Source organism: Echeneis naucrates, chromosome 8 (genome assembly GCF_900963305.1).
Source record: "Echeneis naucrates chromosome 8, fEcheNa1.1, whole genome shotgun sequence".
NCBI classification, from domain to species: Eukaryota; Metazoa; Chordata; class Actinopteri; order Carangiformes; family Echeneidae; genus Echeneis; species Echeneis naucrates.
Genome location: NC_042518.1, coordinates 8,892,773 through 8,918,333, shown reverse-complemented (window position 1 = coordinate 8,918,333; position 25,561 = coordinate 8,892,773). Strand labels below are relative to the sequence as shown.

Below are 25,561 nucleotides of genomic sequence, written 5' to 3'. Positions count from 1 at the left end.
CTGCTGGTTTCCCTAAGTTTCATTTTACAAGTAAGGAGACAGCCAGGCTTTTGCGTAACTCTTTTTGATCCAGTCAAGACATGTTAAAACAACAACAACGATATTGTGTGCAGAATGAGGTTTGTAGCGAGATCCAAATGTGAATTATATGACAAGGCTCAAAAATAGGAATCATATCAGTTTACTCCATCATTTGTCAAAAAAAAAAAAAAAAAATTACATACAGAATAATTCATCATTCACCACAATATCCTTCAAATGAAGTTGAGTTTTTATAATGAATAAAAACAGGCTCTGTAGTTATTTCGCTCAAAATAACATGGTCAATGTGTACAGAATGATGCTGTTTAGCATGGAGTAGACCTTTTGAGAGAGTAAGGTATGTGCATGGAAATATAAGCTTTAAGAAAAGAAAGCTCACAGTCAGGTAAATGGATTTGTTGTACATTCATTATGTGAAAGGCTACAGTACTGTTGAAGGCCAGTTTAGGCCTGAGAAGGAGATGGCACACCACAATGTCATACTGGCTTTGCCTGCTCTGACTGGGACATTCTCAAGAGAAAAAGCAGCAGCTCACATTACCCCTATAGTTGTTTGTACAAAAGATGATCCTATGAAGGAGGGAGTTGTTTCTTTTACAAAGCCAGTGCGAGAACAAAACGTACATGAACTTCAACAGTGACTGGATTGTAAACAAAATAAAACCACAGTGCAGTGGCCTCGAGACCAAGTCTTCCCCAATCTCTGTGTCCTCTATATGAACTCCAGGCCTTCATATTTCACATCCCCAATCTTTCTTTCAGGCAAAAGGATGCGTCCATCAAGTGTGAAGGCCATGATGTATGTTGCAATCTTTCCTGCATCTTCCTCTGACTTGAGTGCCAGAATGATCTGGTCGTTCGTGTTGGGAACAAACTTGAAGGAGGAGAAACCATGAGTGAGGTTAAGTGGACCCACACGACTTACAATGATGTTTTTGAAATCTGGTGGGCAGCTGAGGACTATGTTGGAGCCGCGTCGCTCGTCTGCCACCTCCTCATAGCGTTCATTGCTGGCGCGGCGAGGGAGGAAAAACCAGCGCTGCAGGATTTTGCTCCATGCTGCTGACTCATGTATCAGATAACCTGAGGAGATTCAAGAACAACACTGTAAAGATTAAAGCCAAGAGAAAATGGCTATGAGTGAGACCTGATTAAGGTGTTCACCTGGAGGGTTTATCCCTGCAGCAGACTTCAGCGATCTGTACCTGGGAACCCAGTTCTCATGTTGTACGTCGCCTCTGAAGCCAACTACTTTAACCCACTCTGGGTTGTTGTTGACAAACTCGCCTTCAGTGGTGGTCCATTCCTTTCCCAGACCGCCGACGTAAAGTTTCTCGTCTTTCACTGCAAGCCACTCAGCTTTGAAACCTTCCACGATAAAGTAAATGTATGATCATCAGAATATATAATGTAATATATATTCATACTCTGTTATCTAATACACATTACTCCAATAATTGCTTTTTGTAAAAAATATTGAATAACTTAGTTGTGCGTCTTATAGTGCCCTACAAGAAAAGCTTTTAGCGGGTCACACAGCCATACACAACGAGAGCCTGGGTCAAATGGTCATTTACAGAGGACCGACAAATGCATTCACTTAATGTAATAATGTGAATCTGAACTGATATTTTTTATTTGTTGATTACTTATATTGGAAAAGTAACAAGAATTTTTGAACTTTTGCTGACCTTTGGCAACGCTGCCATCCCCGTCAGTTAAGATGACCCATGGTATAGCTTTATCACCGTCAATGTGATAGACCACACCTGTTCTGTCATCAACGCTGTAGAGTTTCCCATTGAATGCCACCAGCTCCGACAGCTCCATACCCCTGCCTTTCTCCGACAAATGGCTTTCCAGCACCAGTCTGTCCTCGTCCCATTCCACTGCCACCTTATCGCCACCCTGGGACACCGTCAAGTACCCTCGCCGCATGTAGCTGAACCACGTCAGTTTCTTGGTGCTTTGAGAGTTTGTGTCCAGGTCTGCAATGACTCCAATGCGGTAGCGGATGCCCTGCGGCGTGTGCTCTGGTGGACTGAGAGGGTAGGTGGTGTTGTAATGGGAATGCTGGGGCTGCTGGGTGTCAATGTGACTGGTACGAAAGCTGGGGCTAAGGTGGACGATGAGCAGCAGCAAAAGGGCTAGGGAGCCAGCCATGACTGTGATAGGCCTCCACTTAAGATGGAAACGAGGGTAAGTGTTGTTGGCCATGGAAGGCAGCATAGAGAGGCCTCCTACAGAGATATTCAGGGAGTTCACAGGCTCATTCTGCTCCAGCTGAGTATAGCCTGGAGGAGCAGGCATGGAGGACAGAGGGTGGGAGTGACCTTAAAGGGAAGGAGGGGGGTGGGAGACAAAAAGAGAAATTATATTAATCTTAAAGTTTTACTAAGGTGGAGATTAGAGTTTTAACATAACTGCAAGTAGGAACACTTTTGTCTTCAGTTAACACCATCAACAACAGCCAATTTCCATTTCTAAAAAATATAGACTCCCAAACAATAAAATGAGACTGACCTTGTGTCTACAGTAACATACTGTAACAACAGCTGACGCAAAAAGCCATAAAGTTATATGTTTTCCAGACTCATTTCTTTTGCAAAAACCTCCCTGACATTTTACAACCCGGAATAGTGGTGTTAGCAAACCACGTAAGAAGTAGCAGAAAACCACCTATGTCTTCTGTACTGAATAGTGAGGAAGTCACTATTACAGTATAAATACTTTTTCACTTGTAAAAGAGAGAATGTGTGAAATCTTGTTAGAAAAGTGCCACAGTCTCAATAATTAAAAATAACATATATATATATATATATATATATATATATATATATATATATATATATATATATATATATATATATATATATATTAATTCAAATAATTCAAAGAAAGTCGAGAGACGGATATCTAAGTCTGGGATCCATAACCTGACAGGAAATACTTGTCACACCTGCTCTTATCCTGACATTAGATGGAATTGCTCCGTTGACGTTGTTATATCATGTAGTACTTAATCGGAAAACAACTGAAAATATGCTTAACTAGGCAGCAACACAAGGGCTTTTCAACAATGATAACAGACTATGTATGACTATAATGTAAAGCGAAAGATTGTAAAGTCATGTACATCATAACTTCAATTTTTCTCGAACCTAGCCTACAACACAGAACCACCAATGACAGTAAGATTAAAAACGATAAAGAAAACCACTGTCAATCTTACTTACGTACTCTCAGCAAACTCTCTTCACTTCTATATCAAACTAGCACATCTGGTGGTCCTGGGCCCTTTCTTTCAAATCTCTATTTTAAATATGACTTCTGCTAAGAGCTCACACACGGAAGAATGGGTTGGGTAAAATATGAAAGCAGACAGACAGCACATGGGTCAATGTCAATATCAATGTGGAGACTGGGTGGAGCTTGGTTAGTTTCAGTGAGTATTGCTGCCTGTGAACAGGTAAATCATGAAATACATAACCAGTTGGCTATAGCACCATTAGCACCTGATACTTCAAGCAAAAATGCAAAAATACCAGCTTCTGTAATTGTATTGACCTGCCACTTTTTCTGTTTCATATTTTTGGTAGGTCAGGTTCTTTATGTCTCAAAATATATTAATGATGGTGATGTTTTTAAGAGCAATTAATCAAAAATATTCAAAAATAAAAAATAACTCAGGTCTTTATGTCATATACATAAACACTAGATAAAATAATGCTAAAAAGATTGGCAGAAAAAAGCTTAAGCTATTACGAGACAATTTTTGAGGCAAAGATGTCAAAAGGTTTCCAGTTACTTAAATTGACAAATATGCTATTATATATTAAAATCACATTCCAATTAATTAAGATAATATATCTGAATAGAATATCTCTGCATTGGTGGAGTGTTGGTCAGAGCCAGACATCAGAGGTATGGTATCAGCATGATTGTATAGATTTTATGGCTAATAGCGGATTAAAGATTAAGGAAATTAATAATTAATAGGACTAATGCTTTACAAACCCAGTTGAAAGGTTGATTATGTCTACTGCATGTGAGGCTGACAACGGAAATCTTCATGCTGTGACTATACCAGTAGTTGTTGAAAAACACAACGCACTAACGTTACTGTAACTTGAGTTTCAAGCTGTCTGCTGCTGTCTACACTTGGAGGGGGAACCACGGGCTCTTTACCATAAAACCTACATGCAGCCTCCTGCTCTTTAAATTCCAGGGACCTCTATGGCCTAAACATGGCTGAATTTCTCTGAAAGGGAGAGCAGGAGCTGAATGACTCTTTCATAAGAGGGCCAAACAGCGGTCCTTTATGACAGCAGCATCAGGGCCCATGCTGAGGCAAGCCAACTATCCTCTCTGAAATACAACAAGTGGATGGTGAAACACGTGAAGATACTGATTTCACAGAAAAAAGAAAGAACAAACTTACCCCTTCGTCTCCTCTTGCTAGAACGCTGAGCCTGTGCCATCTAATCTACCTTAGAAGACCTCAAAACACTCCAAACACTGTTCCCTGATTATTTGCTGTGCAACCATGACTAGGGATTGTTAAAATGCTGGTGAACTTTAGCTCGACTTAGAGGATTACGATTCAGTCCAAAGGGGAAACCTCTAAACACAGTTATCGTTCATCTTGTCACTCATTGAATTGATAGAGCCTAGGAAGGCATTTGTTAGCTGCATAGTAACTTTACTTGCATAAAGGTGAACCGGGCTGCTGCAAATAAAAGGGGCGTTCTTGTGATGCAATCACTATGTTGACTGAAATGAGGCCAGGGTCCAAAAGCACAGCAGTCGGCATGGAAGCAACAGGAAGTCTAACTTTGACTTGTAGTAACAGTAACTGATTTACATCTTTCTTGGCTTCAGTCAACAACAACAAAAAAACTAAAAAGTGTGACTGAGATGTGTAGGAACTTCAGTTTAACTGAAATCTGACAATGTAATGCAACAGCTCAGCCGTAAATATGACCTCTTTGCAGGTAATATATCAGTGAGGACATTTCTCTCAGTAAGTTGCTGATATGATGCTTTCTAACAAGGATGAAGCATCATTTTCTGCACCTCTCTGACAATGAGAGCAGTTGTTTGCACAACTGCTCTCATTGTCAGCTTTTTGGAGATTAGGGAAAGTAGTTTGTATCTTTGCTTTAAAGCATAGAAGGATGACACCTGGGGAGACACTTCAAAGGAGACCGTCAGTGATGTGAGGCCCATAAATAGTTCACTTAGTGCTGTAAGGCAGAGTCCGAGAATCAAGGACCCCTCTGCCACAAAACCAGATGTGCAAGACAGGGTGGACCTGATATGTCCAACTGTGAACTGACCCACAACACACAAACACCCCATCGACTGAGTGACTTAGTGTGTGTGTGTGTGTGTCAGGTCGTGTTCCTGTCCTGCCAGCAGCGCAGAGGTTAACGCGTGCGTAAACAAAATCTCTCTCTCTCTTACACGCGCGCGCGCGCACACACACACACGCACACACACACGCACACACACACACACACACACACACACACACACACAGTCATACAAAGAAGGAGGGGTGGTGTGTGTGTCCACTCTAACCTCTGCGCTGCTGGCAGGACAGAAACATCACTTCACACACAGACATGCAGTCACAAATGGCGGCGTTCACGGTTAAACAGGCCAGGCTGCCTTCGGACTCACCGCGGAGGTGGGACGTTCAGCTCCAGTCCACCGACGGCCGGAGCTCAGCCGTCCTTATGACCATTATTACCTTCTTCTTCCCTCTGCTCGCTCCTTCTCCTCCGTTTGGCTTCAGCAGACAACCGACCATTACTTCCTGTGTGTACCGATGACGTAGGCACGGCGCGACAAGAGCGTCTGCTGGACGCAGCCTTCACGTGTTGTCGAAAATATGAGAACTTGAATGAAACGTAGTGCACCACAAGGCCTAAATCGGTGCTTTGGTTTTAAAGAGCAAATAAAGTAATACTGTGTCTGTAGTTTTTCATGGATTAAACATGACACTCCCAATGCCTGAAATCTTAGTAAATATCATGGCAGTAGATACGTGCAATTACTTTAAATAAACCGTCTTCATATAATGTGAGGGTATACATCTCTGCATTGACATACTAATGTGAAATACACAACACACATATCTTATTCTTTACACCGTCATAGCCTTCAGTCTCTAAACTTTATGGGCACACACCAACACAATCACTACTCAAATATTTACCAAGGGAGCAGAGTCCTGCATAGAGTCCGGATCTCTTTCAGCAGGCGGATGTAAATGATGGGCTGACCCAGAGCTTCAAAAGTGATCAGATTTTATTTGGCAAACCATGTTATACAGAATACTGTATAAGGCACTACGATAGAGAAACATTGTAAAGCCTTTGAGCATGACAGCAAAACCGCAGGTATGTAAAAGGCACAATAACCATCGAGAAACAAGGGAAAGCAAGGGGAGAACTGTAACGTAGAAAACTAAATATGGTTTGATTGTCATACATTTGGACCAAAAGGATTAGGTAGGCTAATAAATATAACCATTCCAATAATATTTAATAATACCTGAAATCAGACAATTGCTCAAAAAAGACTTTTAAAAACTTAAAACTAAACTCCATAAGGCACATTGAACTTTTATATGAGGTAGCTCATATAAATGAAAGTCTTGGCTACCTCAAAATGAAACAAAACACCCTCAAATACAAAACCAAAATGTAGCAGAATTGGGATCAAACCATTAAAATCATTCATCTTAGATCAAATATTGGCAATTAACAGCTCACAAAGAAATGAACATTTTTCCCCTCAGTGCACAAATGTCGGTTTTCAGTGGTTGACGATTTTAAAAAAAGAAACAGAAACATGGCATGACAGTAGTTACATGGGGACCATTTTCAATGCTCCCATTGATATATATATATATCTGAAATATTATGTATTTGATTTGTGATCAAAAAACAAAATGAATCTGGGTTTGCTAAATTATTGCATTAAACTGCGTGTTTATGAATTTGACAGTGATGGAAAATATATACTACACAAAGAAATCTGTTGTGCAGTGGACTACAATCCTAACCTGTTGGTCCATTAGTGATTTGATATCAACAGCTCTCTGATTGCACTCAGAAATGAAACAAAAAGGGGCATCGTAGCAAATACAGGTGTGAAAAACACAAGAACACCTTTATGCTCTATCTTCATCCAAGATAATCTCCAAACAAAATAACAATTTCAGAGATAAACAGCTGTGAACAATGCATCAAGCATCCACCAAGCAACTTACAAATATGAAAAAAACTAAACAAAACACAGTGTGCCCAAAAATGATGTTCTTTCAAACACTTTCTTTATGCAGGAAGAAAATCGGAGTGCACATAACAGTCCGAGTAATTGAAACCATTGGCACACGTCTTGATTTAAAAAGAAAACTCCCTTGATAGAGTCATGCATCTGAATCTCAGTCTTTCAATAAGCTGGAGGTTGGTACTCCCCTGGCTGATCCTGACCCTGGGAGAAAGGCGATTGCTGGTAGCCCGAGGGACCACTTGTGTACGGGGCAGGTGGGTATGGAGTAGTGTTATCGTTGGCTGGATCTCTGTACTCCTGGTCAAACTCACTTATGCCCTGACGATACCTTGCATATGCAAAGTAAGACAAGAGTGCCTGTTGAGAAAGTTTGAATTCGTGAATGGGGCTTTTACATGGCTCTATTTTTCATCAAGCCTACGTTATGCCTTATCAAATGAATTTGTTAAACAAATGCTGGTCATGCAAGGAGGTGCAAGCTCACCCAGGTGATGACTGAGAAGAAGGAGAAGGCCACAATGGCCCGGCCGGCATCAGCAGGGAGAGAAGTCAAATTTGTCTTGGACCACAGGTTGGCCAGGACACAGAAGCCAATGAACCACAAGAAGGTCCAAGCCACTGTCCCACAAAGAAAATATATAGCAGAGTTATAGTCAAGATAAAAAAGACATATGATGGCACTACCTTAAATTACCATCATCAACATTGATCTCAACTTCTGTTGATGTTTTTGGAGATTTCCTTTATTCTGACATGAGCATGAATATAAAGTTAAACCTGGTCTCACCTGAGAAGACTAAGTCTCCAATAACAATGTATTTTCTCTCATTGGCATTACTGATCTGTGGGAAGTAGGCATCCAGTATGAGGAAAGCAACACATGCCAGGAAGGCCAGGACTCCAATTCCAACCCCGTAGCTGCAGGCACTGTCAACCTGGTTGAACATACACTGCGTTTCTGGCCCGGACGACAAATTAACATAGCCCTCTGCTGTGATGGTTGCAAACACCACGATAGAAAATAACTGAAAAGAAAAGATATTCAAGGTTAATGACAGGGAGAGGAAGATAGTGAAACAAGTTTTAAAAGTCAAACAGTTGGGGGTGTTGTGTGAAAAAGCTTTCAGCGTGAAAAAAAAAAAATATATATATACACACACACACACACACACACACACACACACACACATCACAAGAAAACATTTGCCAAGCAAGTCCAAACCAGTGGAGTTTATCAGATGACATCAGAAAAGTTTCAATTCCAGATCTGTATTTGCACTTTTCACAGTATTTACTCTGAACCAGCTTCTGAAAAGAAATATCAGCGGTCTTTGTGATAATTGATTGGATAAAAAGCTAACAGAAATCTAGATTGTTGCTCAAATACAAGTGAAGAGCCTTTGGCTGTCAGGGTTCATTAAATCTGAAGTGACTTTTGTAACTGCAAAATATAAAAAACAAACAAACGCCAACAAGTTTTTCTTAGGGAGTTACTTTTTATTTTTTTCTCAGTAATGCTATGAGTGGACTTTTATCTTACCAACCTAAATAAAACCATGCAGCTCAACAGGTGACGCTGGGAAAGTTTCATTTCCTCATGAAATTCCCCACTCACCTCAGAAAAGTGTTTTCTGAGTTAAACTTGAAACTAGCGTTGTTTTTAATCCAAAATAACCAACAAATATTACATGAAAAACAACCAATCGTCCATCATCTGTCCGTAGTTGCAGCGGTGACACAGCACTGGGCATGTTGTCCACATTTAGCTAACAGGTGCTGCGGACAGTAGCGTCTATTTTATTTATTTATATTCTTTAATATTTATTCAAAGTTTCAACATCAACCGCATCTGTCCAACGTAGGCAATCGGTGACGCCGACAAGTGGTGACACCGGGAGGTTTGTGTCGGCTCTGGAGGGGCACATCTGTTAGCAGACGGTCGGTGAAGTGACAGTCGGCTAACTCCGATGCTAACGCTAACGTTTCCGGGGTCACTCACCCAGCTGAGGCAGCGCAGGATGGTCTGAGGCCGCCGGACAAAGCTCGCTACGTCAAAAGCACCTCCGGCCAGCGAGGCCCCGTAAGCACTGCCCTGCATTTTGTTTAAATCACCTCACAGTGGCTGCCAGACAAGTCCGGAGGCTGAGCTCTAAACTCTTTCTGTCAGAAGTTTTCAGGCCGTCCCGTGTCTCATCAAACAGCTTCCTGAAAACTTCTGAGCCTCCGCCCCCTTTCTGTGACGACATCAGGAACTAGGCAGAAACTGCGCGCGTTGGCAACGTCACATGAAGCTTCACCCGAGTTGATCGAATGGTTTGAGGTTAGGTTTGGCGTTTTTGGTAAACTCAGTCATCATCATCTTCACCTTTAATTTACTCATCAAGCACAACTGTTTGTTAGACTTTTTTCTAGACTTAGTAAAAAAATCGATCAAACTCTGATTTCTGTATAGTAATAATATTAATAATAATAATCATCATCATCATCATCATCATCATCATCATAATCATCATCCATCAACAACAATAACAACAACAACAATAATAAGAATAATAATATATATATATTTTTATTTATCAGATGAATGTTGCAGTTCTTCACTAAGGCCACTAACTGGCAGTAAGCAACTATGAATCTTTCCAAATAATACACACAAGGTCATTTGGCTCTCACTATCTTCAAGATCTATGCTCAAGGCACAATACCATACTGGCACTTCCTCTGAGCCTTTAACATCAATATATCAGACATGTTTCATATATCCGACATATTGATATATGTATGAATGTAAGATTATGATTATATGTATTTATTTATACATTTGCTCTTATGTGCTTCTCAGACAGTTCATGTCAGATTCACATAGGTAATGCTTTGTACCAAAAGCAAATAATGCACAGCTGTGTAGATAGAGAGGAGGAGACTGGCAGACAGAGGAAGTATTTATGAAGTGTTTAATTATTACTATAAGTCAAGTTTAGATTGTGACTATCCTCCTTTATGTCTTCATTTCTGACACATGGTCAATCGGTGAGCAAGCAAGTAATTTCATTAGGTCTGTGATCACAAGAAAGATGTACTCTGCAAAGGAAGTTTACAGGAAGAGAGACAAAATGCATTTTTGACTCAACAGTGCATAACTTTTCATTGTAAGATAAGCGGAGGATCCACAGCCAGCTGTGTGTTTGCAGTAAAGGGAGATCATCGGGTCCATGGAACAGAGCGCGAGTTTCCGTGTCTATATATCTGAAATGGATTCTGACTATGAGTAAGTTCTCTTTGGATCTTTTTATCAAAGGCCTGAGGGGGTAATTAAATTTTCTTACCAAATAAATACTTATTTGTCAAGCGGCAATGCTGGGACAGTAAGTGGGTTTACTTTTTCCAAAATTCTCCAACTAATGGATTTATAACTAAAAAACAAAACATACAAATCGAACCTTTTATGAACACTGAAGGCATTTCTTCACAGTTTCTATCAATCTGAGTGTTTAGAGAAAAGATTTCCACTACCTTTGAATTAACTGCTTTCAGTCATTTTGCACTGAACTGTCTTTGCATATAGTAAATGTCATTTTTGAGGCATTACACCCTGCAGTTTTTAGAAATGGAGGACATTTGAGAGCCAGTAGGTACGCATTATATGAAAGGTGGAGTCACTCTGTGGTAACAGAAGCTGCAACATGTCTTACACAGTATAGTTCATCCATACTTTGGTGCTCAGGCCGAAGCTGTTTGGACTCTATGTCTTATTGTTATGTTCTTTAAGGAATCTGGGAGAAGCTGACCCAGACCAGGAGTCCTTATTCCAGTATAATGGGAAACCAGTATCCAGTACCCAGAGCCCTGAAAACCTGCAGGTGTATGTGGGTAGAGAATATTCAGGTACAAATACGGACTGTCTGCCATTTGCTGCTCTAAATGTCTTTTCAACTTCATTTTCAATCATTAATATCCACAGCTTGAGTAACATTTACTGCTGATGATAGTCAAAGTAAGCATTTACCAATCATCTTGTTTAAAAGAATGAATGACAAGTTTGACAGCATCAGTGAAAAAATAATGTGATTGTGGTTGGTGCGAAAACTTTTCACAACACACCAATCAATGTTTCTTTCAGACATCTCTTCAACAAGTAGTGACCTGACGAGTGATGAGTCTTTTGATGTAGAGTCGATCAGCTCTCTCCAGAGGCACAACTGGCCAACTGTTAGCTTAAAGGTCCTGTCTTCGCTGCCAAGTCGCATCGCTGGTCAGAAGTTTTGGTTGTTGGTTTTTATTTAAATTTTTTTTCCACTGCTGTTTAAAAAAAAATCTTTCCATGCTGTTTAAGAAATATGAATATGATCTGAGAGAAAGAAAAAATATAAAAATTGTCCATTATATGCACAGGGCAAAATAGCACTGCAGTCAATTCCCTGGGTTCTCAGCTACAACAACGGCAAACCTCCTCTCATCACTCCTCTCAGCCACCTAGACGGCTCCAGGTTGGCTTTAGCCAGGATCCTGTGGACAACACGAATTCTGAAGGTTAATGGAAGCTGCTACTGAATGCTGCCCCAAGCATGAGACCAATACTTCTGTCCTTTAAATGAGCCTTCTGCATCGAGAGTCTGTGTTGATTGCAGCAAACTAGAGACACTCACAGGGCACCGCAGATAATTTAGTCATGTCAAACTTTTTGTTTACAGAAAACAAGACAGAGCAGTTTGCGTCCAGCCTCCGAGGCCTGTCACTGAGCGAGGGCATGCACAAGCTGCGAGCCATGCCGCTTAGCCTGAGGGATAAGATGGAGATCAGGTATACAACATACTGAAAACATGAAATTGCCAGTTCAGTAAAGCAACTAATATTGTGATAACAAATGTGGTTTGTAAGAATTCCTTCTCCCATCCTTATTTAGGCAACGTGTTTTCAGTGATGTAGCTAAAAGTGGACTCCTGAGTAGGAATATTCCATATTACAATACACACTGCATGTGTATTTCCAGGGTGAGTACATTGGGTTTCATTTAAAGAAGTATGAATTATTGTTATTCTTATCAGTCTTTTATTTTTTCTTTTATTTCTCAGATATGGCGTCACTGCTCGTTCCGCTGCCTCCCCATCCTCAGCTCCCTCCACCTGTGGCATTCAACCATAAAGAGACTGAGTGGGCGTTTTGGAACTGGCGTGCTCTCCTATTTCCTGTTTCTTAGGACCCTCTTGTGCTTTAACCTCCTACTCTTCATCATCATTGGGCTGTTCGTGGTCCTTCCTCAAGCCAGCCGGCCGCCTCCTCTTTATGACTCTCATCTCAACAGTTTCAGTGCCCTTGACCTTCTCACGGGCACTGTACGATGGCCATACTTTACACTACAGCAGTGTGTACCTGTTCATTTCATTGGCAATCTCTTGAACTGGATCTAACATTTTACCTCTATCTCTGGCAGGGTTACCTTTCTCAGAGTATGATGTTTTATGGACATTACACCAACAGTAACAGTGTATTTTGTCACAATGCCGGTTCAATCCCTGGTGAATCAGCTGATCTGCCAGCCTGTGACATTGACAGGCCACAGATAGTGTCATACAGCATACCTGCAGCCTACCTCTTTACCATCGCCATAACGTTCTTCATTATCTCAGTCATCCTTGTGTATAGGTTAGAAAACATTAATTATTTATGCATTCATTTTATTGTAGTTCTCAGTGATTGTTTGTCTTTATGGCAGTAATTGTTGTCCTGCAGCATTTCCAAGTCCTTTGGGAGAAGCTTTCATGTCCTCAAGTCTAATGGGAATCTGGCAGTAAAGGTTTTCTCCACCTGGGACTTTAAACTCAGCAAGAAGGCAGCTGTCAAGTTTCAGTCCGAGAAAATCAGCATGCAGCTCAAAGTATGTAACCATCTGAATATCTTATCAGACTCACTTTTCCTGAAGCCTGTGTGATGATCCACCATTTTCTTTCCAAACTGAAATCTATATTGTGAACTGTTTGAAAAATGATTATAAATCTTTTCTAAATCATTGTAAAGCTGAGAAATATCCGTAATTATATTTCCTGGCAGATGTAATGTCACGCTCTGCCACTTTGTCACACTTGCTTAACTTTGGAACACTGGTCCACCCACAAGAAGTTTTAAAGCTGTATTTCCTTTGCTATACAGCTCTTTGCAGCAGACTGCACATAAAGGCTAGAAGGCCATTTTTTTCCATGAGGGAAAGGTTATTAAAACAACAACAACAATTGGTGGCAGTTGTAAAGGTTAATTAAGTTGTGATGAAGCTAGAAATTTTTCTGTGAGTTTCAGCACAATGTAGGGATCAGTCAAGAGTTGTTGACTCAACATAACAAATTCTACTTTCCCAACAGGAGCTTCTGTCTGAGTTGATCAGAGAAGAACACCAAAAGAGCTGCATGCAGCATCTCCGCCACCTCATAGTGCATCTGCTGTCATGGATCGCATGTCTAACCTGCATTGTCCTGGGCACCACGGGAGTCTATTATCTATCAGAGGTGAAAGAAAACTGCGAAAAATGCATTGCAACCGGCCATATTTCATGCATACATGAGTAATTACAGGGCCCAGCATTTACACGAGCATTTCACACAGAGAAGTAACAGATGAAAATAACCTTCCCACCACAGGATATTTACTTCTGCTTTTTCTTTCCTGTCAGGGGTTTTGCATGTTCCCCTGTTTATTATTTATGCAACCTCACTTGTGAAACAAAAAAAAACTGAAATAAAAACACATGCCACTTGATCTAAATTTTAGTACTGAGGAAACTAATTTTATCAAGAACATGAACTACATGTTTCTTTTTTCTCCCCCTTATGTTTCTCATTAGTTTCTGTTGTGCAAATGAGAAATGCATATTAAAACAAACCCTTTCCTTCTTCACTGTTGTCGCAGAGTGAAGCAGATTCGCAGAGCTGTTCCACAGCAGACATTTAGTGTCTTCATAAAAGAAAATGTGAAGTCAAAATTTAAATTTTTTAATAAACCACAAAAATCCATGGAATTAAAAAGGTCTTTTAATCTTCCATTAAAGTGGTTGTCGGTCTGCAGCCCTCACTAAGATTTGTCCATCCCTCTCACAGGCCACCATCAAACAGGATCTTGGTGGACCAACTCAGCTTCTGCTTTTGTCTGCAGTGGTGTCGGGTGTGAACCTGTTGCTTCCTGGCCTTTTTAACCTGTGTGCCTGGGCAGAGAAATATGACTCACCCAGTTATCATGTCTATGTCTCCATCTTCAGGTAGGAAAAAGAAGAACATCATCATCATTTAAAGATTTAGTGTATTGTAGTAGATTTTTTTTTTTTTTTTCACAAATTATTCAATATAACTCCTCTTTCAAATTTGGAAATGTTATGTTTGGTATTTCTGATAAGTCTGCCTTTTGGCTGTAAAATGGCATTTTTCATCAAATAAAAATGTCAGTATTTTATCATCATTTTCTTAGGAACTTGTTGTTGAAGAGCAGTATCATTGGAGTGCTATGCTACTGCTGGCTGATGAGGATTGTGGTGGAACCCCAAGATCATGGTTTAAAGGTTGTGTGCATTCACATCATTGAACCATTTACAGAATTCCTCATGTTGCACTGATCTGCATGACGTCTCAGGACAAAATGACATGTTGGTGCATATGATATCTGTGAGACAACATTAAAATCAGTGTCTCTGTTGTCCACAGTGTTGGGAAACCTCAGTGGGGCAAGAACTGTATCGCCTGCTCCTGATGGACTTTATCTTCACAGTGCTCTACACCTTTATGGGAGAGTACCTGTGGAGGCAAGTTGGTGCTTTATCCACAGCTTGTGAAATTACATTTTTATGCATGAATTTATTTATGAATTTTGTTGGGCTAACCTTTCGTGGTATCTTTCCTCTAGGCTCTATTCCAAGAAAGTGCTGAAAAGGGACAGGAAGCCGGTGTTTGATATTGCTCGTAATGTGCTGGAGCTCATATATGGACAAACTCTCACTTGGTACATACACATTCAATGACAACATCACACCATTAACAAGAAAGATGAATTAAACATAATTTTTTCTTTTGTTCTACCCAGGTTGGGGGTGCTGTTTGCGCCAATGCTTCCTGTAGTCCAAATTATAAAACTCATTGTGCTGTTTTACATGAAGAAGGTTGGTCAATCTGGTGTTAGTTGTATTTTCACAGTGGGTCAGGTTTGCAAAACAAAATTAACATTCTCTCTTTGGTTTCTTCTCCAGAGCAGTTTGATGCTCAACTGTCAGGCCTCGAAGAAGCCCTGGAGGGCCAGTCATATGACGACCCTTTTCATCTCTCTGTTGTGCTTCCCCTCCTTCGTCAGTGCTGCTATGTCTATAACTTATACTATTTGGTCGTAAGTGAAGCAAACAATTCTTCTCTTGTCTTTATTACATGTCTTTATTTATTATATGTTCTGTGCTTTTCTCTATGTAAAAAAAAAAGTACAACTAAAAAAGATTGTAGATTTTAACATCTAATCATAGTTTGTCTGTGTAGTATTTTAGAGACGTGTAAATAGTGTCTGCCTGGTATTCCATGTAGGGAGTGAGAGAGGTTACAGAGTCCACTATTGCTTCTGCTTTGTATTAATCTGAGCCAAAGAGAACTAAAGCATATAAGTGAGCCACACAAGTTCAATGGCCAGGTATTCAGATTATGATGAATGTGGCTGCTGTAGTCTTGCATATTGCCTACTGGCTCTGGTGCTATTAATAGCCCTAGATGAGAATTAATCCACAGGTGAATTTAGTCCCCAACAAGTATGACTAATAATGTTTGCCTAATCCTACACCGACGAGCCATTTGATGATTTGGTCTTTCTTCTTTTCATTACACCTTGATTATTACGCTTTGGTCAAATAAAAGTAATATCCTTCCAAAATGTCTAACTATTCCTTTCAGAACTGTACTGTAGGGTCCAGAAATGAATCAGGCTCTGGGACCCAAAAGTATGTCTTTAATATGAATATGTAGAGTTGTGCCCAAATGCCAGCAGAAAATGTATCTAAAGCCCGGCCATCTGTTATCCATAGGATTAAACCCTCAGAAGGGTGCGGCCCCTTCAGAAATCTTACCACAATGTTTCAGTCAGGGAAGCTGTTTGCCCAGGAGCTGAAGAAGTCCCACCGAATCCCACCCTGGCTCATTTGGGTGTACAACTCCCTGGTTGCGAACCCATTGTTCTTATTCGCCATCTGTGGAGTCTTTCTGTGAGTGGTGACATGTTCATGAACAATGTTTAGAAACCTTTTAGTTTCCATTTCTGCTTGATATAAACATTTGAAACTGAGTATTGTTTATTACCCTCTCATTTGAACTGATACCCTATGCTTTCTGTTTTCTTTTGTTTGTTTGTTTTTTTAGACTGGTGATATACTTTCATACTCAAGTTGTTGATGGCCAAAAGAAAATCATCAGTCGGCTAGAAAAACAAATCGAAAATGTATGCATACTTTTTGAAAAATGTAGATTTATATCTGTATAACAGCTAAGCCATTTGCTTTTTAGGTTGTACTCAGGTTTCACCATTTTACCTTGGTTTTTTACCGTGCTAACAGAGCACATACAACCACAAATTTGAAAAATGAAATTAGTCTTGATGGACTACCACGTTAAAATGTCAAACTTAGTAGCAAAATTATCTTCATGTCTTCATAGCAGCCTGCTATGAAGGTATGAAGGTATGAAGATATGAAGCATTTTTGGTCTTTTCACCATCACGACTGTACCTGGTTAAATTTTGTCATTACTTGCCCATCAGAATATTATTAACCATAATTGTGGGTGGGCAAGTGAGAAGTGTATGCCCCAAATGCACCCTCAAACCTAACCTATTTTCCAATTAACAAGGACAGCAGCAGGTGTAGTTTATAGCACATTGTTACTGATTTTAATAAGATTGTATATTTGCTTTCTTTTATATACAGGAAGGTAAGGACAAAAAGTTCCTTATCACACAATTGCAAGCCATTTGTGAAGAGACTGGCGTGGCGAAGATGGTGAAGAGACCTCATTAGATGAGGTAGGTTGTGTCACCTCTGCCTATGCATATAGTTGTTTCAATCTCTATACCCTTTTAATGACTGTACTTGTATTGGTATTTGTGTTAGCAATTTCCTAAAAGGTGTTCCCTTTCTCTCGTGATACGACCCCTGATAAGCTGATGAAGATGGCTGGATGGATGTTCCCTCTCTTTTCTAGCTAAGTGGCTGGGCAGCATTCACATCGTATCAAAACTGGCAAAACGTGACCTCAGCAGTGACAAGAATTTCAATTATGCTCCATCTATTCCAAGGTGGTTGCCAATGTCAGTGGTAATGCTAACGCAAAAGATGGAGCAAAACCTGTAACAGTAGTGTGTGTGTAATGGAACCCGGGTATAGGTGATTGGGCATGCTTTTGTGTTCATTTGATGCTGTATTTGATCAATTTCTTTCTGAAATTAATAATGAAGTCATAATGTATTCTCATTTACCACAAAAAATATAATAATAAAATATAGAAGCAATATATTTTGTCTTGTTTACTTTAGTCACAAAATTGCAAAATGGTCTGGAACGTGCACTAAATCATTTTGTGTCATTGCGCAACAGTGTGAGGGATTTCCATGAATAAAGCTGGACAGCGGGGGTTTTGCCCCCATGTTGCCACTTCATATAAAAGAAATTAAAGAAATGAATAAATAAAAAAAATAAGCATTGAAAAAAAGACCACCTTCCACGGAGGGCTGGGCGACTGACGTCAGAGAGCAAAAGCCAATCACTGCGCAGAGCGCCAAGTTCCTGTCAGTGGAAAAAAAAGATGGCGGAACAGGGCGCAGAAATTTGCTTCAAAAAGGTAAGTGCAAATATATCGATGCTGACAATTATTTTTATTTTTTAAAGTACTGTCGTGATTTTTTTTCTAAATGCCTCCACTCTGTGGCTGAATCGCATTTTCTCTACTTCCACGAAACATCCAAATCAGCCCCGTCGGAAGCACGAGTCACTCTTTACTCTTACTTTACACTCTAAACTTTGTTATATTATTATGCAGTAGATTAATAATACATATACGCCGAATGAAAGCGTGGCAGAGAATTGTTTGAAGTAAAATTTTTTGCACTAACATCAGTTATTTTTCCCCAACAAGAGAGCCCAATTAATTTTTTTTTTTATATTTTTTGAACGGAGTTTGGTGGCGAAGTCCAAACACTGTCGCGCCACCTGGAAAGTCAAATAAGCACATTTCCAAATGTAAATGAGACATTTTCTACATGTTTTGTGTTCGTGATTGCAAAAACTCAATAGTTACAGTGTTTTTAATCCTTCTCCCCGACAGGACACAGTAAGCAAGCTCTTGTCAAGTTTTTTCAAGGAGGAAAAAACCCGAGGTGAGCTGAATAAACACTGTCCTGATTTAGCGTCTAATCATTGGAAATCAGGTGACTCCGAAGGTCTCACTGTCTTATCTCATCTTATAGTAAGTGGGGATGCTGTGCTGCTCATGGCAGAGATGCTCAAGATATTTGTGGAGGGTAAGAACTTCTGTTTGGTACATTTGAATGGAGTCTGGCAGTGCAGTGTTTCATTTCTCATAGAATCTGTTTTCGTCATTTCAGAGGCTGCTGCCAGATCACAGAAACAAGCTAAATCTGAGGACTATGACCAAGTAGAAATTGAGCACTTTGAAAAGATCCTACCTCAGCTGGTGCGTAGCTCAACAGGCTCCCCAAAATAGTTTCAGCATCTTATTCAATGTCGAGTCTGCTCCAGTGTTCAGTGGCATGAGTATTTGTTGCTCATAAGGGTTATTTTTACGACACCCACGTAGGCTGGAATCTGGATTACACCATTCCATGTTCTGTGCAGCTAATCAGCAGATTTCTACAGAATTATGCCTGTTTTCCTGTAACCAAAAGTAACCATGAAAACATCTACAGGCCTTCACATGGCTTCACAGACTTGGTATTAAAGGTATAATGTGTAATATCTGGAGTCTATGGGATGCGTACAATCTAAATGTAAAAGCCTCAATTTTAAAATAAGATTGAAGCCTTGTAGTCATCTTAACTAGCTGGTAAACATCCAGGCAGGAACACCGCTGTAAATTTTGCATAAAGACTTTATGGTCTTTATAGGCAGTTATGCATTAGGGAGGGCTACCCTGTGGTTGACAGACTGCACTGCACATGACAATCTTCCTCACAAACAGGACAGACAACAGAGCAGGTCAGATCCACCCCTCACTCACTCCTCCTCCTCACATTCACTTTCTGCTGGTGGTTGGAGAAAAAAAAACAAAACAAGAATGCAGCAGCTATATTACATATTCTAGGTCTCTAGGTTAACACTTGCTTAGAGTACAGACATTGACCTGACACGGCCCACACAGTGCTGTTGCAGTGTGTTCTGAGATGACAGAGTGAGCTGGGGAGTCAATATACAAGTTTTGAAAAGACACAGTTACTGATCAAAGTGCCTCAAAAGGAAACTACATATAAAAATGTGCATAATTAACTTAATGTGTGTCACTCAGCTTTTATTAGCAGGTTTACCTGCAGTCAAAAAAAAAAAACTGCTTATTGCAGCTAACTTTGCTGGAAAGTCAGCATGAAACCTTATCTCTTCACTCCCTAACAACTAACTCCAGAGGTGGAAAGCTATGATGCTAAATTTAACCTTCCTTCCAGCTAGTCTTCATCCTCTTATCAGATTTTATTTTGTCCCTAGCATGAGATTTACTGCCCTCAAGTGCAGCTTTAAATATGTGAGTTGAGTTTTCTACTGGTAATTTGTTTGTCATGTAAATACTGATTGGACATAAAAGGTAAATTACAGAAAATATACTCAACTGTGCATATTTCCTTTCTCATATTTATCTCATGGTTTTCATCTCGCTTTTGTTTCAGCTGCTGGACTTCTAGCTCAGTGATGCCACAAGATGGAGCCAGAGTGCTGCCTGCATTGTTCCTTCTCCAATCTCCTCAACTTCAGTTCCTGCAGCTATATGTTTGATTTAAGTGGTCTTTAATGTTTCTGTGTAACAACAATTTCATAGTCACTAAAATCTGAGATTACACTGGAATTACTGTGTCTCATATTAATTTGGGTTGTGTGATTCTTTTCAAGTGGAAAGCAGCAGCGACAGCAACGTCCACATGCCACCACGGTACCACCAATAAGACCCACCTGTGCTCCTCTGTGCAACAACAGGTGCTTCCAGCATGCTCCATGGCGCCCTTCATCAAAGCCTCCTGGAGCAGTTGGAAGCAATTAGAGTAATAAGGGGAGCAGCCAGTCCCTTAGATGATGACAAGTGCCAGGAAAAAAGGAGTACCCCCTCCGGCCACTTTGAAGTTCCCTTTTGCTGTCCTGCGATGTTTAGCTAGAGGTGGGGGGGAGGGCAAAAAGGAACCTCTGGCACAGGGGGAAAGTTGAATGGGAGTGTGCGTGCACGAATGTGTGCGTGCTTTAGCCAAACATGGCAAGAGACCACACGCATAGATATTCTGTTTAAAAGGAAACATAACAAAACACATTGGAACATGGTCCAAGAAGAGCAGGGTGTAATTCTGAAGGTAAATAAACAAAAGAGGCGAGTAGTAGAGGTGCTTTCTCTCCTTTCATCACAGCAGAGGGGGGAAGTTGGGACTGCAAGGGAGAGGGTAATGCGGGGTTTTCTAACCCAAGTGCCTCTGATGGTTTTCCACCAGTGGTGTATTTGACCAACGTGTCTATACTATGAGTCAGCATAGCTGTACAACATCTCACACAATTTATTTGTGTGGCTCTCGGATGACTCACCATGCTTACAAATGCTGCTCAGATACAGCTGGAAGCAACTTAGGCATAAGTCAAGAGCCCTGGCTTGAATGGGTGCTCAAGGACGCAGCACCTGGAATTTGACCCAGCACCTTTTTAGTAGGGCCCAGATTGGATTTGTGTTTCCCAGGAGTAACTTCCACAGCAGGCCTTCAGGGGGTTTGGTTGAGTGGTTTTCAGATGAATGATGCGTTGAGGACCATTAAGAAATACTTTTTAATGAAGAAAATCATTTGTTGGGTTAATAATTTAACCCAACAAATGATTTACCCAACTAACGATTTCCAAATGTTTTGAGATTTACTAGACCTGGATCATCTCCCACTGTTAATCCTTGCAGATAAAATAACAAATAAAAAATAATAATTCTCTTGGATTTTGCCAATTTTCTTTTTGCTTTCTCACAATATGAGTTATGGAAGGTCTCCACACTGGCAAAGTAGTGCACTACTGTACAACTTTTCTCCTTATGCATCTTAGTGGAACAAATTACATCTGAAGGCAGTATTATTAAACATACGAAAGTAGTTAGGACAAGAATAGGGAGGGGCGTTGAAGAGAGTAATGAGTTAAAGCTTTTCTTGATCATACTTTAAAGGCAGGGAGTGTCGACAGCCCATCCAGACGCTTTGGAGAAGGTCTGGAGTAAGAAGCCTTTCCCAGGAGACAGAGACTGATCTGTCTCCAGCTTTCTGCCTGCTCTTTGGATAGAGCTGCACTGTGGATAAGTATTGCTGCCTGAAGAAATCTACCTTATTGTAGGCGTCTATTCCAGAACAGAGTTTATACAAGCACAAGTGACTGAATGGGATAGCTCCTCTACTGTTCATAAATTTACTTTAATTGGGTTAAATTAGGCTAGTAGCACTTCTTGTTATCAGGACAATTGAGCTATGTTGAGGACACAGTATAGACTTATTTGGGGAGTTTGAAGAAGTAGTTATTTCCAAAATAAACAAAGAAATGCTTAAAATTACTAAAAAAATCTAAAAGACTGTCCACTTATACATTCTGCGATTGCCCAACCTCTGTCCACTTATATATTTTTAATACAAATTAAACGGGAGAGTCTGATAAAGCTCTGTGGTCATGATAATTGTGGTTGAGGGTGATTTGTCTTGGGTGGAATCATCTGCATCAGCCTTTAAAGTCCCACTGAGGATTATGTCAGACCTAACTCTTTAATTCACTAGTCTGTGTTTTTAACTCCTGTTAGAATGACAGCTTTGTCCATCTTTCCAACTTTCTATCATCTCACAGCTCCTTTCTTCTCAGGCCCAAACTAGAGCCCCGACTGTGACAAGTGATCATAATGCATTCATTTCCCTGACTGCAGGCCCTTCTGAGATCATCCAGCAGTTGACAACATCCAAGAAGGCAAATGTGAAGTGTATGAGCTACATTAAAGTTTATTGCCATGTATGGCACATAAAACCTTCACTTTTACCAAGAATTTGTGCATAAAAATATTTTATTGTACCATATACATCATTTTAATCATTATTGCTGCAAGTTTTTGCCCTTTGTAACTGTCAGATCTGGTACTTTATCCAGCCTGCATAAAACATTTAGCAGATAGTTTAAAGTGTGGAAAAGACAAATACAGTCAAGCTTTAATTTTATAAGACAGAAGATGATGCTAAATTATGACAAAGAAGCTGCAGGTGTCATCTTCTATAAGTTCCATTTCAAACCCATTCTTTAAATTACAGATGTTTGTGAGTGCTTATATAATTAATATACAATGGCGTGCATCTGTTCTCAGATGTTTGTGTGCATATATGTGCTTGCATGCATGTTGTGCCTGGTCTAGGGCTGTGATGCATTAGTGCTCAGGAGACAGGAGGCCCTTGTGGCCCCCTCATGGGCATGGAGCTGTCTAACCATGGAGGAATGCTGAAGGGGACACACAGAGAGTGCATTCCTCTGAGATGCTCCACACGCAACTCTCACACTCATGAAAAGTTACAAACATTTACAACACTGTCAAAAAAACACAAACAAAACACGCTCGCTAGCGTGTGGGGCACATGCCTTCAACAGAGAGCTCACGTGTGCGAAGAGAATGCACGTACACAGATGCATCTCTGTCGACTGTATACACGCCTGTGACATGCAAGTTTCCTGGAGGCCCTGAGCCTGTATGAGGCACCTGGGGTCCTAAGGCTAAGCTTTGTTAAAGAGCCACGGGGCCCATGCCGGGGATGATTAGAACATACCTGGCAGTTTGAGCCACTTGGGTGCTCGGCTGGGATCACTCCTAACTGGTTGTGGCGCTTGGCTGTTAGTCTGAGGCTGGAGATGGTCTGCTGCTGAGCTCTGGGGATCGGTGGAGCTTTGGTAGCCACAGGGGGCGGAAAGGATTCTTCCGGAACCAGTGAGGTGGATGACAAGGTCAAAGACCTTGGCATGCAGCTGAAAAGGGAAAAGGGAGAAAGAGAGATGTACAATTAGGCCTGCGGCTGGGTTATTTCTGGAGTCTGTGCTACCACCTTAACTAGATTGCCCTCCTCTTCCACCCCGAGTCCCCACTACTCTCCGTCTCCACCTCTCTCCTCCGTGTGGTGGCCTACATAGTCAGGGCACAAGCAATAACAACAGAGTAATCCCCTTACATAACACAGCACAAACTCAACGAAACAAAACCATTCAATTAATTTTGGGCAAGTCTAAAAATAAAGACGCTGCTCAGTAGTGGTGTCATCAAATTGGATGTGTGTGTGTGAGGTGGGGGGGGGGGTCTGGATTGGAGAATTGGAGGTCAGCAGGGCACTCTATTTTTAGGTCTAATCAAAATCAGTGATATAAAAATACCCTGGCACTGACCCTCACAAGGTCTGTCAGTCAAGCTTAGAGAGGCTGTGAACCTGAAGGTCACACACTTGGGCTGATGAAAGAGCCGACGTTTGGTGATATTTAAAAAGGAGCAAGTAATGACCGAAATCTCTTTAGCGAGTGGCAGGTGGCACAGTGTGAGGTTAGCCTTGTTAAAGGACTTCATCTGCAGTCATGTAAAGCCCTCAGCAATGGGCTAATATTCACTGTAATAGCTGGACACATTGTGGACTAAAGCGGCAAACAATCTGCTGACTTTGATGTCATATTGGACCTATGATCAGAACATCAGGCTGACGTTAGAGTTTGTTTCAGCATTAGCATCAGTTTATCTGTCAATAGTCTCAAGTCTGAAAGGAAGACATGGCAATAAGAGTTTAGTTTTTATTATTTGGCCAAAGAAGTCCTGTCTACAGTTTCCTCCAGAGGTCAGCCTGTTGGCTGCCTGTCCTCACAGCGGTCAGGGGCACCGGAACTCTAAATTAGCACTGCTAAGTCAATAGGGCAGCTTTCATGTAGACAAGGGCTCATGTCAGATTGGAGGAGAGGTCACTATGTTGAGGTCAAAGGTCGGGATGCAGTGTTGGTCCTTGTCCTTAACAGCTTCCTGCCTGCTGTGGAAGGGCAATACCTTGTGATATAGGTTCAAAGCAAAGAGATAGCCTCGGGTTTGGGACTTACTGCTCCACTTGTACTTGGATTCATATTAGTCCATTAAATGAGGACAAACCCAGGCTCTGTTTGGCTTTACCACTTCCACCCAGACTCTAATATGACACCAATTAACAAACGAATGTTCATGAAATAGCTGTTTTTCCACACAGTGAATCCTACTAACTTTGGTGGTCCTCTGACCTTTACCCTAGTGCCACCATGAGGCTTGTTTTATGTGGTTTGGAATGAGATTAGCAGTTTACTTCGACCAAGTCCTGAACCAGGGCCTTTGTGATTTCAGTCTGTCCTCAGTAATTCATTCGATCTTTGAATATTTCATTTCAAAATATATTATGTTGCACTGATGCTCTGGCTTCAGCCTTTGAAGGTTGCACCTGTTTTTGCACATATGTAGGACTGTTGTGCTGCAGGGAAGGTGAAACTGCAGGGAGGCACAGCGGAGTGCTCCCCAGTGCGGTATCTCGATTTCTCTGTTAGAGGAAAGAGAAACGAAAGAAGGAACTGTGGCTCTTTTTCTGTCTGTAGCATTAAAAAAAACAAATAAATACTAAAAAAATCAGGAGGTGATTTTCCTACCTGCTTTGACATCAGACTGGAAGGAGAGCTGCTGGAAACACACTGACCTACAGGACCATGAGAGAGATGGAGTTAGCAAACAGTTTCACTTCACACAACTGGAACTTGAATGATGTATGGTCAGTGCTGCGTTGGGGACAGTGGGCTCCAGATCAAGCCTTTAAATCTCATGGTTTCATTTTTTGCTCAAATAAAAAAAAAATAATAATAATAATAAAAAAAAAAAAAACGAGGCTGCCAGAATGAACTGTGACCTTTGATGGCAGGTACGCTGCACCGCTTTCCTCTATGGGTGTTTCAACACTTGTTTCCAGACATAAAATG

General features: G+C 40.8%; 4 protein-coding genes across 13 annotated transcripts; 2 read left to right on the top strand and 2 right to left on the bottom strand.

Annotated features, from left to right (window-relative positions):
* Nucleotides 1-224: 224 nt before the first annotated feature.
* Nucleotides 225-5,857, bottom strand: cant1a (calcium activated nucleotidase 1a). Of its 6 annotated transcripts, none has more exons than XM_029509372.1 (4): nucleotides 4,484-5,370; nucleotides 1,734-2,375; nucleotides 1,207-1,410; nucleotides 225-1,125 (listed from the first exon to the last, which is right to left on the bottom strand). In XM_029509372.1, the coding sequence occupies exons 1-4, from the start codon at nucleotides 4,521-4,523 to the stop codon at nucleotides 755-757; spliced, it is 1,257 nt and encodes a 418-aa protein (XP_029365232.1). In that variant the 5' UTR covers nucleotides 4,524-5,370; the 3' UTR covers nucleotides 225-754. The 6 variants fall into 6 exon arrangements, with proteins under 6 accessions (XP_029365232.1, XP_029365234.1, XP_029365235.1 ...); XM_029509374.1 differs by lacking the exon at nucleotides 4,484-5,370 and adding an exon at nucleotides 3,279-3,477 and having other exon boundaries at nucleotides 227-1,125; XM_029509375.1 differs by lacking the exon at nucleotides 4,484-5,370 and adding an exon at nucleotides 3,283-3,477 and having other exon boundaries at nucleotides 227-1,125.
* A 488-nt stretch (nucleotides 5,858-6,345) lies between these two features.
* syngr2a (synaptogyrin 2a) lies at nucleotides 6,346-9,566 on the bottom strand. Its single transcript, XM_029508502.1, has 4 exons — nucleotides 9,347-9,566; nucleotides 8,135-8,372; nucleotides 7,832-7,965; nucleotides 6,346-7,704 (listed from the first exon to the last, which is right to left on the bottom strand). Exons 1-4 carry the CDS (start codon nucleotides 9,443-9,445, stop codon nucleotides 7,507-7,509), a joined length of 669 nt encoding a protein of 222 aa, XP_029364362.1. The 5' UTR covers nucleotides 9,446-9,566; the 3' UTR covers nucleotides 6,346-7,506.
* A 732-nt stretch (nucleotides 9,567-10,298) lies between these two features.
* Nucleotides 10,299-17,851, top strand: tmc6a (transmembrane channel-like 6a). Of its 5 annotated transcripts, none has more exons than XM_029508374.1 (21): nucleotides 10,299-10,377; nucleotides 10,502-10,615; nucleotides 11,117-11,232; nucleotides 11,468-11,599; nucleotides 11,740-11,877; nucleotides 12,039-12,147; nucleotides 12,251-12,338; nucleotides 12,420-12,680; nucleotides 12,779-12,990; nucleotides 13,078-13,222; nucleotides 13,701-13,844; nucleotides 14,433-14,590; nucleotides 14,797-14,887; nucleotides 15,030-15,127; nucleotides 15,229-15,324; nucleotides 15,406-15,481; nucleotides 15,569-15,702; nucleotides 16,382-16,558; nucleotides 16,713-16,791; nucleotides 17,276-17,370; nucleotides 17,459-17,851. In XM_029508374.1, the coding sequence occupies exons 2-20, from the start codon at nucleotides 10,560-10,562 to the stop codon at nucleotides 17,363-17,365; spliced, it is 2,400 nt and encodes a 799-aa protein (XP_029364234.1). In that variant the 5' UTR covers nucleotides 10,299-10,377; nucleotides 10,502-10,559; the 3' UTR covers nucleotides 17,366-17,370; nucleotides 17,459-17,851. The 5 variants fall into 5 exon arrangements, with proteins under 5 accessions (XP_029364234.1, XP_029364232.1, XP_029364233.1 ...); XM_029508372.1 differs by having other exon boundaries at nucleotides 10,313-10,402; XM_029508373.1 differs by having other exon boundaries at nucleotides 10,374-10,615; nucleotides 17,509-17,851.
* Nucleotides 17,852-18,026: 175 nt separating this feature from the next.
* Nucleotides 18,027-21,483, top strand: cenpx (centromere protein X). The gene is made up of 5 exons (XM_029509061.1): nucleotides 18,027-18,185; nucleotides 18,669-18,720; nucleotides 18,811-18,864; nucleotides 18,949-19,037; nucleotides 20,239-21,483. Exons 1-5 carry the CDS (start codon nucleotides 18,150-18,152, stop codon nucleotides 20,251-20,253), a joined length of 246 nt encoding a protein of 81 aa, XP_029364921.1. The 5' UTR covers nucleotides 18,027-18,149; the 3' UTR covers nucleotides 20,254-21,483.
* The last annotated feature ends 4,078 nt before the right edge of the window (nucleotides 21,484-25,561 follow it).

Coding starts and splice junctions, on each gene's coding strand:
- cant1a (XM_029509372.1), bottom strand. CDS start 4,523: ATGGCACAGGCTCAGCGTTCTAGCAAGAGGAGACGAAGGG. Junction 2,376..4,483: donor TAGCAAGAGGAGACGAAGGG/GTAAGTTTGTTC, acceptor CTTCCCTTTAAG/GTCACTCCCACCCTCTGTCC. Junction 1,126..1,206: donor TGCAGGGATAAACCCTCCAG/GTGAACACCTTA, acceptor GAATCTCCTCAG/GTTATCTGATACATGAGTCA.
- syngr2a (XM_029508502.1), bottom strand. CDS start 9,445: ATGCAGGGCAGTGCTTACGGGGCCTCGCTGGCCGGAGGTGCTTTTGAC. Junction 8,373..9,346: donor TCCTGCGCTGCCTCAGCTGG/GTGAGTGACCCC, acceptor TTTTCTTTTCAG/TTATTTTCTATCGTGGTGTT. Junction 7,705..7,831: donor TCTTCTCAGTCATCACCTGG/GTGAGCTTGCAC, acceptor CTTTCTCAACAG/GCACTCTTGTCTTACTTTGC.
- tmc6a (XM_029508374.1), top strand. CDS start 10,560: ATGGAACAGAGCGCGAGTTTCCGTGTCTATATATCTGAAATGGATTCT. Junction 12,148..12,250: donor AGGGATAAGATGGAGATCAG/GTATACAACATA, acceptor ATCCTTATTTAG/GCAACGTGTTTTCAGTGATG. Junction 14,591..14,796: donor GTCTATGTCTCCATCTTCAG/GTAGGAAAAAGA, acceptor TCATTTTCTTAG/GAACTTGTTGTTGAAGAGCA.
- cenpx (XM_029509061.1), top strand. CDS start 18,150: ATGGCGGAACAGGGCGCAGAAATTTGCTTCAAAAAG. Junction 18,721..18,810: donor CAAGGAGGAAAAAACCCGAG/GTGAGCTGAATA, acceptor CTCATCTTATAG/TAAGTGGGGATGCTGTGCTG. Junction 18,865..18,948: donor GCTCAAGATATTTGTGGAGG/GTAAGAACTTCT, acceptor TCGTCATTTCAG/AGGCTGCTGCCAGATCACAG.